This window comes from Paramisgurnus dabryanus, chromosome 22, assembly GCF_030506205.2.
Source record: "Paramisgurnus dabryanus chromosome 22, PD_genome_1.1, whole genome shotgun sequence".
NCBI classification, from domain to species: Eukaryota; Metazoa; Chordata; class Actinopteri; order Cypriniformes; family Cobitidae; genus Paramisgurnus; species Paramisgurnus dabryanus.
The window spans coordinates 20487527-20502747 of NC_133358.1; the positions used below are offsets into that span (position 1 = coordinate 20487527).

The 15221-nt window shown below is 40.9% G+C and overlaps 2 protein-coding genes across 3 annotated transcripts; both read left to right on the top strand.

Annotated features, from left to right (window-relative positions):
• Nucleotides 1-479: 479 nt before the first annotated feature.
• naa50 (N-alpha-acetyltransferase 50, NatE catalytic subunit) lies at nt 480-4025 on the top strand. 2 transcript variants are annotated; one of them, XM_065258169.2, is made up of 5 exons: nt 480-687; nt 1882-2015; nt 2096-2215; nt 2419-2485; nt 2584-4025. In XM_065258169.2, the coding sequence occupies exons 1-5, from the start codon at nt 680-682 to the stop codon at nt 2759-2761; spliced, it is 507 nt and encodes a 168-aa protein (XP_065114241.1). In that variant the 5' UTR covers nt 480-679; the 3' UTR covers nt 2762-4025. The 2 variants fall into 2 exon arrangements, with proteins under 2 accessions (XP_065114241.1, XP_065114240.1); XM_065258168.2 differs by having other exon boundaries at nt 491-687; nt 1879-2015.
• Nucleotides 4026-4356: 331 nt separating this feature from the next.
• On the top strand, nt 4357-15105 carry LOC135740120 (basic helix-loop-helix domain-containing protein USF3). Its single transcript, XM_065258170.2, has 7 exons — nt 4357-4450; nt 5057-5145; nt 5219-5283; nt 5425-5456; nt 5565-5647; nt 7125-7221; nt 7343-15105. The coding sequence occupies exons 3-7, from the start codon at nt 5237-5239 to the stop codon at nt 14074-14076; spliced, it is 6993 nt and encodes a 2330-aa protein (XP_065114242.1). The 5' UTR covers nt 4357-4450; nt 5057-5145; nt 5219-5236; the 3' UTR covers nt 14077-15105.
• The last annotated feature ends 116 nt before the right edge of the window (nt 15106-15221 follow it).

The following is a 15221-nucleotide window of genomic DNA, read 5'->3' on the forward strand; positions in this document are numbered from 1 at the left end:
TGTAAGGTTAAATGTGAAATGTTAAATGTGGGGTGAAATTTGATTAGCATGGCATGATTTGGGGGGATACTAAATAGCAGTTAATCATCTTTACATTAACACCCAATGCACATGCCGTCTTCTTATATTTCCCAATGTTTTGTTTTATTTAGATATTTCTGAATATCTTATTTTTAATTGTTTGATAAAGATGGACTTGTATTTTCGGAACGCAAATTTTCAAACGTCACATCCCGTTTTTCTACATCCTGTTACTTCTAGTTGTCAGTGGTGAAGGTTGACAAGAACCAGCCTCCCCGAGTCAGCGTTGCCAAGTCCTCATATATCAGGAAACAGCAACTATTTATTGTTTTGAGATCGTAAGTGTATTTCAAAGCATTAAGTGTGTGTTTATATCTACCTAAATAGTCTTCGTAAATATTAATATTTTCAAAATATTTTTCTGTAAATCTTTTAGTAGGTTAAAGATCTTGAACTTAAGCTATTTGGGGTGATTTTATCAAGAAGACCTGGCAACCATCGGCCCCAGCACAGAGGCAAATGCGGACTGCTTAGCTCCTTTGCTAGCAACATACATGTGGAGGGGATCACATCCCAAACTCTGCCCAATTTCCCCTTTAGACCGCCAAATATCGCCACCTTCCCCTGTAGCCCTCACAACAAACGCGTTTTCTTCAACATGAAAGGGTGAGTAAACGCACCGGAAAGGGTCTTTTCTCCACAAGTAAAGTTTTTTCCTTCTGTGTTCTCTCTTTTTTCCAGCAGGGGGGTAGTAGAGTTGGTCAAATGCTAGCTGCTAGCTCTCTACGCGCTTAAGGTGGAGAAGAGAAATTTGCGCCGCAGTTTTCCCACCCAGTCCTTCCCTCGCATTTTTTCGTTCATTTCCCGAAAAACGTCTTAAAATCTCACACGTTCTGTATAAATGATCCAAACTCCGCGGCAGCACAAATGGCACGAGTTAGTTTCGTGCCAAACCGGGTCGTGTTGTCGAATCTAAATCCGAAAATGTTGAGTCAGTCTCCAAGTTGCTATCTTGGTTAGCCAGCCATGCTTTTATTTCTCCGTGATGTGAAGGCTCTTATAAATGCCGGTATTTTGTACATTAACGCTGCTGTTTTTGTCCTTTATGTGAATAATTAAATGTAGGTGTGACACACGTGATGGAGTGTACCGTGCCTTTGCAAATGACACTTGAGTTTACAGGGTGAAGACACTTCATATGTCTAACTTATTTGAATTTTGTCGGATAATGTAAACGTGACAACTACTATTAAACACCTCGTTGTGTGTGCACTTAACCATGTTGACAAAGACCAATATTGGTTATATTGTCCCTTTAAAACAACTTTATCTAAAATAGTCCCTACAGTATTTTTCGCGTTAAATCCACATCATCTCGCATATTTATCACTCGCAGATTACATCTGGTATTTGTATGTAGCCTGTTGTCCAGAAAGAATAAAATACGCTTTGTTATTTGAAGCAATACATTGCGATTATTGTGAGTCATGGGCTTTTGTTTTTGTTTATTACTTGTAAGTGTGTGTCAGGGGGCATCCTCCATATTTAGGATCCGATTTATTTGCATCTGTCATCTCATCCCGCCGCTGCCTGTCCGAGTGCCGTGGTGATCACGTGATCGGCAGCTGTTATGTCAATGCTGGGCTTAGGCATGCCGCACTCCTAAAAATACAACTGTCTTATAAAAGTGAACCACTGATGATTTACTGTTTTCATAAATTGGCCAAAGAAATACTTTTAATGTGTGTCTGTGTGTGAATTGTAACTGAACTGTCACTGTTTGAAGTGACACTGAAGAGACTGTGCTTGACGCATAGGTATAACTAAACAGGTAGTTGACTTCTGCTTTTGTTCTAGTAGCCGGATCGAGTTGGGGGACGTTACTCCCCACAACATTAAACAATTGAAGCGTCTGAACCAAGTGATATTCCCTGTCAGCTACAATGACAAGTTTTACAAAGATGTTCTGGAGGTAGGAGAGCTCGCCAAGCTAGGTAAGAAACCAAACTTTTGTCCACCTAATAACCTGTGCAGTTTTTAATATGGAAATGCTAACCATTCAAACCTTTTACAGCGTACTTCAATGACATTGCAGTCGGTGCCGTGTGCTGTAGAGTGGATCATTCTCAGAACCAGAAGCGACTCTACATCATGACATTGGGCTGCCTAGCACCTTACCGCAGACTTGGCATAGGTAAGATCACTTTTCTATATGTTTTTGGAATGGTCACGTCACACGCAGTTTTAAATGCATGCGTGTACATGTGTATGAGTCAAATTCCAGATTGGTGGTTGATGCTTTATGATTGCAAAATCGAATTATTGCGTTTTTGAATGAATTTGAAGCAGTGTTGTTTGGATTTTGTTATTTGCTACTAATATCTTGTTTGTTTGAAGGAACAAAAATGCTGAACCATGTGTTGAACATTTGTGAGAAGGATGGCACTTTTGACAACATTTACCTGTGAGTCTGGAGAAAAACATCTTTATGCTGCAAATTTAATTTCTGAAAACCAATATATGGAATAGTTTGTATTTATTTCTTCCTTGTGCTTTCCACAGTCACGTGCAAATTAGCAACGAGTCTGCAATTGACTTCTACCAGAAATTTGGCTTTGAGATCATCGAGACAAAAAAGAACTATTACAAGAGAATAGAGCCTGCAGATGCCCACGTTCTTCAGAAAAGCTTACGTAGCCCATGTGCGCCCCCCGCAGGAGAGCTACAGAAAGCCGACTAGGGGTTGAAGCAGACTCGGATTGGTCTATTCCCCAAATGGAACTGTAACAGATGCCCCAGGGTTGACACACTCACCACTTTTTTCAGAGGACATTTGAGACAGAAAAGTCAATGACATAATTGCTGCATTTATTGTGCAAAAACCGTAGTCCCCCCAAATTTGCATTTTTTGTTTGTTTATTTAGAGAGTTGAAATTAAATGGAGGTTTTCAAGCAGAATCCATAAGTGCTCCAAAAAGCTGCTGACTGGTGAAGGTTATGTTTGCAAAGCATACTGTTCGCATTTGTTTTAGATTTGTTTAAAGGTAAGGGGACATAGCTTTGCTTGGACAAAACAATAGAACTAAAGAGGTAAAGTCTTTCTCAATATGACAGTTGCTGACTCAAGATGTCCCACCTGGCAGACCTTGGAGTAATTGTTCGAATCGTCAGTCGTTGAAACCGAAGACATGGAATCGTCAGAACTCGATCACCCCAATACCAAGCCCTTGGACGCATGGCAAGTGAATTTACTGGTGGCTGAGACGTCCTGTTTTACCATACAGGCAATATGCAATGTTAGGGTGTTGCATGTGATGCAACGTCTTCTGTGATGTCAGCCGCCTCATTCTGTCTCGAGGAAAAGGAGCACAGAGCCCCCTCGAACAAGAGAGTGGGGTAAACTATTTGGGGGTTAAGGGGAGTAAACTCCACTTGTTTGTGAATGTTTTTTTCCAGCCCATTATTTAAAATCCCCCATTTTTTTTTAATTGTGGATTGAGTCTGAACTTTTTCTGGGGTTTGCTATAATGCTGCTGGTGAGATGTAATGCTTTTAGATTGCAAACAGTAATGGCTTTTATGGGCCTTGACGGTTGTGTTGAATTTGGTGAATGTGGTTCTGTAGTTATTTTTAAACCACCAAGTTAGAGTTCAGTACTGTTTGAAAGTTTTCATCTGAGTGTTTATAAATTTGAATCTTAGTTTCTCACACTTGCAAGCAGAACCAAACTAATTCTACTAATGTTACGTTTCAGTGATGTTCACTGATTACCACCTGTTTCCCATACACAATGTGGGAGTGTTGCTACAAGTTATTTATATGGGACTTAAAGATCCAGATCCCAGGAAAAGCCCAGACTCAGTGCATGCCAGGGGAGACGTGCCATCTCCATTGTAGTTAAAGCATGTTTTTGGTTCCTCCTTTCTTTGAAAAATTTTATCTTTTTCTGGAGCTCTATATTGTATGACTTTTAAACCTCTAAATAAAAAATACTATTTGCATTATTTTTCATGATGTTTCATTTCAAATATCAACGCAACACTGCGTTATTTTAGTGTTGTTTCATTTCAAACAACGTTATTCTATATGTGCTTTTTCACATGATATACCTTCGTATTTAATTAAATTTGAAGTGGGTTTAAAATTTAACGAGCTTACAAAGTTCACAATGCTAATAACAACAAACATTTCTTCACGCGTCTACTGCATGCGTTTTTGATGACGTCACCAACAACAACACCCCTTCTGCGCTAACTTGTGATCTGATTGGATAAAGTCTCGTTTGTCTTCACGGTTATTGGTCGAAACGGAAATCCCGCCTTATTATTTTGTGACTGGCAGGCTTATGCTAGGTTAGAGATGGAGTAAATGGTTAAGCATCGACAAAGTTTTTACAGTGATATCGGCTCAGAAGATGGATAAGCAGACGGTAAGTTCCGCGTAAGTGACAGACTTGCTGTCACGCCGTGGTAAAGAGGATCGTTATGCAATTTTTTGGTTAGTTATTGCTAAGTTAACCAAGCAGAGTTGTTGCTGTCGTGTTAGCTCACTGCCAACTGCCATATTAAAAGCATATTTTATGTTAAGGGCACGCTGACGAAGCCACTCACTAAGTAGTGTAATGTTTGTGCAGTTTTTCTTCCGTTTTCTTGCATTAAATTGCTATGTTCTGGCGCAGAGCGCAACGCAGACAGTTGACTACAGTCTAGGTGTCTAACAAGAGCTAACAAGCTAAGTCTGTTAGCCTCTGTAGTGTTAAAGAGATGACAGGTAACCCTAAAGCTGGCGTTTTGTTATTACGTTTATATTATTTGACTTCGGCTTCATAAACTAGCTTAGTCGGTTACGACCTGTAGTTTATATCAATGTGTGTTGCTAACTGACATGTCAACTTGACGTGGCTATAATCAGTGCAATGTTCAGACTTTTAAATATCTTCCAGTGCTCCTATTGAATCACTGGCAGTAACAAGCATTGTAGTACGTAGATGACACCGTTTATTTTGTGTGCTAATTTGATCATTTCTTTGCTCCAGTTGTTTTTAGGGTCAGTAGGCGCCTGTGTCTGTGGTCTTCATCATTGATGAGCTCACACACATGATTACTGAATGCTTATTGCTGGAAGGTAACACGTCATTTTGCATATATTATATATATTTTTCTAATTAATATTTGCTAAAATTGTTTGGTTTTGACAGGCTATAGAGTATGCCAGGATGCCGGAGATAGTACAAAATCAGAAAAATAACCCAAAATCTCCACGGTACGGAAACTGATTTATTATATTATAATATGTATATATACTAATAAAATAAGAAATTTATTCTTGTTTGGGCAACATATGTATGTTTAAAGGTCTTAGGTAATTTACTGTTACTGTTTATAATTTTCTGTGAATTATCAGGCGGAAGAAAAACAAGGAGATTCATAATGCAGGTGAGAAAATATTACAGTACAAGTATTCTAATGGTTCTTGGATCAAATCTTTTTTTTTTTTTTTTTTTTAAATAAAAAATATAAATATTCTACTTTTTTAATCACCAGTGGAAAGACACCGTAAAGAAAAAATCAATGCTGGCATTAATCGGATCGGAGAACTTTTGCCATGTTCTCAGGCCTTGAAACAGGTAAAAATGCTAATGAAATGGGTAAAAAAAATAAAGGTGCACTCTGTAGATTTTAGCGCCATCTGGCCATGAGGTTGCGATTTGCAACAAATGGCTTAAAGGTAGGGTAACACATTTTGAAAAATGCTAACGGTAGCCACCTAGCAATGAAATCCCAATCCAACCCTCGAGTCAAATCGCTCTCCAAAGTCACGCCTCTTTCCAAACACATGAACACGCACAGATCAGACGGTCACGTCTCATGTCTCATTCACCAGTGAGAAAACTTTGCAGTACAAAGTGAATAACACTTCCAAAATAACCAACATAAACAACTGATGTACATCAGAATTAGTTTAAGCACACGTTCGGTTGTGTAGACGTATTAACTATATCGTTATGCTAATACGTAAACGAACACAAATTTCATAAGCAACACAACTTTTCATCAAAGTATAATATCTGAATCCATCTCAATAAAAACATATCGCGTACCTACCTTACCAAAATAAACAGTGCAATGACCCTTTCAGACCCTTTGCCTCCTGTAGCTGTTTGCATCTCGTGGTAAAGCAGTAAAGTTACTGATGTTAATTTGGATTTTTGCTCTTGCTGATCCAGGCAGTTTTTGCTGTTGTTGTTATAAAAGATGCATTTGGTTTTGTTGCTCCTGTGTAGGTTGTCAATTCAGCAGAAAAGTTTGCTGTTCCCGCTATTTACAGACAGAGCGCACGTGAACGCGCCGATGACGTATGGTATCTGCGTGGACTCGCTGCGCGGTGGGAATTCAAATTACGCTTACGTATGAGGGACAAAAAAGGAAACGTCCGTTCGGACCGAAATCTATGATTTGTTGAACATATTTTGGTCCTACGCCTTTCACAGATGACATAAATTTTTACAAATACATTTAAACAACTTAACACAGTGATTGCTATCAGGATGTGAGGAGACTTTTAACCAGCATAACTAAAAATGTTTCAGGATCAAATCTGTTACCCTACCTTTAAGGCCACCCAGCTTTCAAATGAAGAGTTTGGATGCAAAACGAGATAAATCCGTTTTTAATTTTTTTTTTGTCAAAACATGTTTAAAAAAAAACATGAGATTTCTGAATCTTTTTTGCAAAAAAACTCTTCAAATATACTCATCGCGGCTATGCGCGGATGGCCGTGTTCGACATGTAGGCAATACAAATGATTTCTTATTCAAATTATTGACGTCCCTAGTATAGTTTCGGCTTTAGTCTACTGCTTACCCCTTCCTCACGAAGCACATAGAGACGCTACAGTAGGCAGCAAAGGACAAACATGTCGTCAGAGACAAAGTAGTGAGGCTCTGTACGGTTCATTATGTAATATCTTTATACACCACTGAAAACATAGTTATGTATATTATTTTGCATAAAATGTACACATTGCACCTTTAAGCATAGAGTGACAATGTTTTAATATTCCTATAGAGTTCTCAATGAATGATATCTTGCTTCTTGTTGTAGAGTAAAAATATGATTTTGGCTGAGGCTTTTCGCTACATCACTGAGCTGAAGCAACAAAATGATGAAATGCTTCTTAATGGAGGAGATGAAGTCCAAGGTGAGCCATGATTTCATTACAGTGGCTGTTTTATAAGTGACTGTTTATAAGAATACGTATTTAATTAGTGTGTGAACTTTTGTGCAGTATCCATTTTGAGTTTTGTTTATTTCCTTTGCAGCGGAGGAGATAAAGCGCTTACAGAGACAGGTGGAGGACCTGCGCAAAGAAAGTGCTCATTATATTGAGCTCCTCAAAGCTAATGGCATCAATTTCCTGGATGATCCCACTATACACTGGAAAGGGAAGCAGCGCTGTGCAAAAGTAGCCAAAGTAACTCCAACTCACTTGACAAAGGGAATAATTTTGTACTCCAATGGTAACGGTTCCTGTCCTACAAGCGAAGCTACTATTCCAACAAATCCAGCTTCTCACCTCGATAAACAACCAACAAATGTTGTAACAGTCCAACCGTCATGCGATATTGCATTGGGCATGAGCCAACCTTTTGGTGTTGCAGATGGAACACCTGTAAACAAAGCTGTAATCTCCTCTGCTTCTGCACATCTACCGGTAGCAACTCTTATTCCTGCTGTGCCTAAGCCATGTCTAACAGTTTTGGAACAATATTCTCCCCTCGCTCCAGCTACTCCAAGAGTAACCCCATCTATGAATTATGTTACTGTTCAAAGTATATGTTCCCAGCCTGCTGTTTCCACCCCACTCCCTCCTCAACTTCAACCAGATAACCCAACTAGTCTCATTTCTGCTACCAGTTCAGCCATGCCTCTCAGAATTCAGCCTATGCTTAGCCTAACTTCACTGCCTCAAGTTGTGATCAATAACCCAGTGGTTCCTGCTGCTGCTGGTGCCACCACTGTACATTCTCAAGTCCAAACTGTAAGCCCTATATTACCAACAAGCTCTACCCTTCTTAGAACCAGTGCAACTAGCAGCACCCAGACTACATGGACTACACTACAACTTGCAGGAAATACAGTGCAACCTGTTTCTCAGGCATTGGTCACAGATGGGGCCAGCATTTCACATAATTCTCAACAATCATCTGTGTGTTCATTGGGGACAAAATACATTGAGCAGTCTAATACTCTACAGTTGCAACCGCAGATTCCTATGCAGCTGCAGGCCCCAACACCAAAACACATTCCTTTTCAGGCATCTGGTCCAAGACCGCCTCAGATATATTCAGCAGTTCTGCCACAACCTCAGACTGGGGTAGTTCAACAGTCCTCACTTTTGTCAGCACCAACCATTGTGTCCCAAGCTTTAGTGCTTCAACAGCAACCTGTTGAACTACAGCCAGCCCAGTTGACTCATTCACAGTCAGCTGTTCGAGCTCAACCTGCACTATTACCAAAACCTCAGCCCAGCTCAAACCCCACCATACAACCTAAACCTCCGGTTCAGCCTGCTATGCCATCCCAGCCTCATTGCCAATCTACAGTAGTGCCCCATGCCCAGTCTGCCGTTGTGCCTCAGCTGCATCTCAGTGTGGTGCCTCAGGCTCAGCCAATCATTAATCCACCAACACAGCCTGCCTTTGTGCCTCAACCTCAAGCTGCCACACTGCCAGTATTGCAGACAATGCAGGTATTGCAGGTGAATTCTGATGAAACACCAGTTGCTGTGACCACCTCTTCGCAAAATAACTCGCATGTTGTAATTTTGCAACAGGGAAGTTCATGTCCAACATCACAGGTTCTCAGAGACGATATTACTAGTCAGACACCCTGCCAGCACATTGTCATAATTCAGGCACCTACTTTGACACCTACACAACAAAGTCAAACCACTGCCATTGTGTCAACTGCATCCCAAAATTTAGCCAGTCAGATGACCACTTCGAATACTACATGTACAATCAGCATGCAGGCAGCTGGGCCAAAACAGTTGGTGAACATTCTTCCACGGCCTTCAACGCAATTGCAATCACAAGCACCTCAGACTATCACTGTGAATGGACAGGTTTATGTTTTGCAACCAACAAAGCCACTGGAAAAGGGGAACTCACAGTCTGGTCAAAGTGTGACTCAAATCCTTCAACCTGCCTGTGAAGAACCTAACTCTAATGTTGCAATGAAATGCTTGGGGGCTTTAACCAGTCTTAGTCAGAGCATAGCTAAGGTTTCAAGTCAAAGCAATTTACAAATATACACCATCACTCCACCCTCGTACACTACTGTGCAACCTTCTCTCTCAGTGTGTGGTTCAGATGTCAGCACATGTAGTGAAACAAGTATTCCCCCCTCTCTTCCTGTACCATCAAATGCTGCTGGCGGTACAATTAAAATCCTGCCAAAGAATGGCAGTGTAATCTCTAAAAATCAAACCAAACAAAACAAAATCAGGAGAACCAGATTAGTTAAACGAAAAGAACCTAAACCTGGACAAAATGTGGGTAAAATTGCTTTAAAAAATAAAGCACTTGTTTCAAATACTACTTTGTCCACTAAAGCAACGGGTGTTAATTTATCAAATTCTTTAGAGAAAGATTCACTTTGTCAGGAAATTAACCCTTCAAATGCACCTACTCCAATCAGTGTTAGTTTAGCAAGCAGTAGTTCTGAAAGCATTAGTGAAAAATCGAAAGAGAGTTCTGTCTCGCCTTCAGGGAATGGGTCTAAGACTACAACAAAATCTATTGACATTGTCCCTGTGCATGACAGTGTAACAGTTAGCAGTGTTAGTTTACCAAGTTCTACTCAAGGTAGCATAGTTATTTCTAAAAATTCTGACAGCTTCAGTAAAAAGATACTTACTTCAGATAGTGGTTCCAATCCTAATTGTTCAGGTGTTAGTATTGCTCTCTCTTCACAATGTAGCACTGTGGATGTGGTTACAGCATCACTTGCTACATCAAAAGTTCATGTTAACTCCTCTTCCAGTGTGCCATTTTGTAGAGAAACTGTTAGTAAGAATAAGGAGATTGCCAGCAATGTTTGCACCAGTAATGAAGGCAGATCATCAAATTCAGGGCCCAGTTTAGCAGAGAAATCCACTCCACTAACCACTGTTAGCTCTACCCAAACAAATTCAATAGTTAAATCTGTTAATTCAGGACTTAGTCAGCCCCCAGTATCAGGTGATATGTCCACACCCAGTAGACAGTTGAATATTACTGCTGATTTAACAACCCGACCAGTGGTTTCTATCATGCCAAGTCAGAGCATTTCACAAATTCAAGTCAAGTTTGCTAGGAGGAAAGAGGTGACTGACTCTCCTCCAGTTCAGACGACATCTAGTATCCCTTCAATGTCTGGTTCAAACTCTTCTTTGTCATCTCAACCAATTCATGCTTCAACATCTGGGATTTCAGATCCATTCAAGTCTCCAAAAAAGACACCTACAATGAATATATCAATGACATCAACTAACCATGGAACTTCAGACTTCAAGTTGACAGAATCAAATATGAACACACATTCTAGCAAAGATGGACAATCCAGTGGTGTCACAGAGAAGATTGTGACAGAAGTAGGTGCCTTTGCTCAAAAAGAGATTGCTGTACATTCACAACAGGAATGTACATTAGAAAACGATTCCTATGAGCCTTCTCTGGGAACCAGTAGACAGACTGATTCACCTATGGCAGGAGGTTCGGGGGGCAGAGGGTTTTCTGTTGCATCATTGCTCCCAGCAGGTCACAACATTAGTGCCTCTTCAAGTACCTTTGGTTCATTCTCTTTTACTTCTGAGCAGGCAGAAATATTAGCAATGGCTGCAAGGGCCATATTTGAACAAGAGAGCCCAGGCAAGAGGGCTGCTGGTTGCAGTGTTGATAATCCAACAAATACTGTTGCTGCAGGGTGGGACCTTCCAAAAATGCAGCCAACCCCTTCTACCAAGGAGAACATGAATGATCAACAGGTTAAAATGACAAGGCAGCCTGATTTACCCATGTCAAAAGCTTCATCTCAGGTCTCTGGACGAGGTCCACCAGTTGAGCCTTTGGTCAGCAGCACCTCTGGCATCAGACATTCACAGAGCATAGCTTACTCGCAGTCTCAACCTAGTGCTGTCACTAGCCTTAATGTAAACAACCTCATCAGACCAAGCTCCAGCCAGCCTTATCCAGGATCTCCTAATCTTGTACAGCAGGTCTCTGTTCCATCATCAGGGGTCGCTACCGTTATGGTGCCTCAGTCTTCATCTCAAGTTCCTCCAACCTGTTCTGGCCCATCACAACCTAATGAATATGCACCTTTGAAGAATGCTCATGTTGGTGTTGGAATGGTTGAGCGTCATCAAAAGGACATGTCAAAAAGGTCTGCCCAAGATGATCTTATGCTTCCAAGTAAGCGTTCAAAGCCATGCCCAGCAGGAAATGTTTCAAGAGTAGATATTAAAGCTACAGATAATGTCCAAATGATGGTTAGTCAGATGCCCTCAAGTACTTCTGCAATTATGACAAGAAATCACCCCGATGGTGTTGGGCCTTTGTTTTCTGGAAATACTTTCATGAGCAGTGTTCTTAGGCCTATTGAGGGACACTGCTCTACTCAGGTGCCTGTACATGAACACACTCAGCCAAGTGTGGTGCATTTACAACAAGGCCATGCACAACATAACACTTCACAGTCTGGACAGAATTTGGGTGGAAACCCCTATCTCAAACATCAACAACAGCAAGACCAAAGGCACCTTTATCAGCTACAGCATCACCTGACACCACCAGAATCTCAGATCCATAGTATTCATCAAAGAACCCTACTACAAGAGCAGCATGTACATAAAAAAAGAGGAGTGGTGCGTGGTGGGCAGACAGGACCCACTGTTAATTTGCAAAAGCAACACCATTTGGAAAAGAGTGGCATGCAGCAGCAACATCAACAACAGCCTCCCCAGCAACACCAACAACAGCATCAGCAGCAACAGTCCCAGCAGCACCATCAACAGCAGCAGTCACAGCAACAAAAAGCACAACAGATTCAGCAACAGTCACACCAACAACAGCAATTGCCACCACAGAATTCACATTCACGTCATCAGCATCTTCAGCAACAAATTCAGCAGCAGCACTTTGGGGCTAGACAGGACAAAAATTGTGAGGCACAACAGGCAGGTCAAAGGGCACATCAAAATAATCGCTTAGGTCAGCCAGAGCGTACACCTGGTCAGGACCATGGAGCTTTGCAAAGACTAATGGTTTCTCGTTCAATGGAGCAGCAGTTGACCTCCCAGGCAAGCAATTCTGTTTCTCGCTCTTCAGATCTTGTTTGCACTCCTTCGCGTCAGGAGCGTCATCGTCTTTCTAGTTATTCAGCAGAGGCTCTTATAGGGAAAGCTCCTGCTACTGGTGAGCAACGTATGGGGGTGCATTTGCAAGCACCCCGAAACAATGCACAGGACCAGTCAGAATTACGAGTCTATGTAGATTCATCACGTGGTAAAGGAAATATTGCTCATAATTCTCAGAGTAGGCTACCCCCTGATCATGTCAATACCACAGACACACAGCGAATACCAGATTGTGGACCTTTTAAGGCTCTGGTTAGTGGACATCAGCTAAGTAACTTTGAAGTGCAAGTGTCTCGAAGTGGTGACATGTCCACCAGCAAATCTGTTCCCCAAATCCAGAGAGGTCCTCAGTCACAAGCAGGATTCAGAATGAGTAGTGGACCCACAGGAGATGGGCGTTCACGTGGGACATATTCAGGTCCACATCCTACTGCTCAAGGTTTGCACATTGGAGCAGGATTGACAAGAAATCAAGAAGGATGTCACCAAAGCTTTATGCAAAGTCTTTTGGCACCACATATTCCTGAGCAAAATGGGCACCAAAGGACAGCACAGAGTTGTACCTCAGGGAATATAGAATACAACTGTGTGACTTCTGCCGGAGAGCTTCAAGCTAAATCTTCTAGTCCCAATTTACACCCAGCACAGAAATCTGCTCCCATACGTCTAGGAGATAATAACAAAGGCCACCTTTCTCAAGTGAGCGGAAATTTGCATGGTCCACCTATTAGAGCAGGTCCACTCCATCCTCCTACACCACATAGCAGTTCAGACACAGGACACACTCAAGGCTCAGCCAGGTCACTCTCAGCTGTTAGTCAGCGTCCCCACCACATTGGACCAGATCCACAAAACACAAAGATCCGTCCAGGAGATCGAACTCGGACAGGCAACTTGAGACCTGAAAATCCCTTTGAACCAGAAAGCTCCCTCCCTCTTCCATCGGGTGGAGGAGTGCTCATTGGTCGTACACAAACAGGAAGTGAAGCTAGGCGAAGTAGCATTGTGCGTTTTATGGCAGATGGTGCACAGGTCAGCAGTGAAAACAATTTGGTGTCTGAGCAACATCTCGCCCAGAATTTTGGCTTTTCTTTCATTGATGGAGGAATGAACCCACCACCTCCCATTAATGCCAATGCGTCTTTCATCCCACCAGTCACACAGCCCAGTGCCTCTCGCACCCCAGCCCTCCTTCCTGTGGAACCCCAAAACACTCTGCCTTCGTTTTATCCCTCATATTCCCCTGCTCATCCAAGCCTTCCAAGTGAGATTCCTTTACAGTATTTCCCCAATCAGATGTTTACTAGTCCAAGCACCGACAAGACCGCGAGTGCACCTCTGAACAATCGCTTCGGTTCTATTCTTTCTCCCCCCAGACCTGTAGGGTTTGCACAGGCTAGCTTCCCTCTTCTCACAGAAATAACACCTATGCCAATTGCAAACTCATCAGGTATCACACCTCATTTGTCTAACTTCAACTTGACCTCTTTGTTTCCTGAAATTGCCACAGCAATGCCTCCAGATGGCTCATCTATGCCAATGTCCCCATTGTTGTCCCTTGCAAACACTACTTCATCAGACTCAAATAAACAGTCTAATCGCCCAGCCCACAACATCAGTCATATTTTGGGACATGATGGGACCTCTGCTGTTTAAGGCTGTACCATTTAAAAAACACTTTCAGACTAATTTTAAAGACTAAAGTGTAAATCGTTCTCAGCAAAAATCTATCAGACGTTACATGTTCTGTCTACTGGCTGTTGGTCTATTTACTTTGTTTAGGTTTTCTTACTGATACTGTCATGCTTTTGCATAATGTATAACTTGTTTCATGTTATTTTTTTAAGAACAGCCATCTTTATTTAAGAGAAAATTACTAACTTTTATTATGTAGCGACAAAAGTGAATGGGTATTAAATGCCACAGCAAAAACGATTATAACTTTGCATTTAATGCTAATGTAGATATTTTTTATCCATTTTGTAAAGTATGTGTTATTTCTCCCATGTAAAAAATCTTTTCTTTTTATCTCTTTAACTTTATCTTATCATTCCAGGAAAAAATTAATTATTTATAAAAAGCTTGCATTGTCTGTAGATACTTGTAAAAAATTAAAGTTTCTATCTAATCTAATAATAGATGTGTTTGGTTTGGTCTCCCATTGTGGTTGATGGTCATAAGGAGCATGCTAGGGTTTTTTAGATTTCTGATTGTTTTAGCATGGTAAATCCACCAGATGTCAGTACATTTTTTTTGACTAAGCTTTCTTAAAGCCAGTGTTTCTCAACCTGGGGCCCGTGGCCCCATGGGTTGCCCTGAGGTGGTGTCAGGGGGGGGGCGTGGTTTAATTACAAAAATACATTAATTTATTATATATTCTGTGTAATTAAACCTCAGAAAAATAAAGCTATCCAACAGCACTACATCGTATAATTTAACATGTTTTGTTTAATTCAAATTTTAAGTTGTAGCTTTGGGTCTTGCATTTGATTTTTAAGAAATAATTTGCACCATATTTTATTTATATCAGGTATTTTTGTTTTATGCAGGGTCAGCAGTGACTTGTGTTGGGTTCTAGCATTTTTTTGTTTGTGTTGTTTATTTTGTATGTTTACTGGCATTTCACAATTCATGTGTAGTAATAGACAAGATCAAAAGTAATTTCAGCAAATATTAAATGTTTCACTCCAGTTATTTCCATAAAAACATTACATTGATTTTCCTAGCACAATTGTTTACATTTCACATTTACTTAATTATTATTAAATACACAACATAAAAGACTAGAATGACAACAAGAA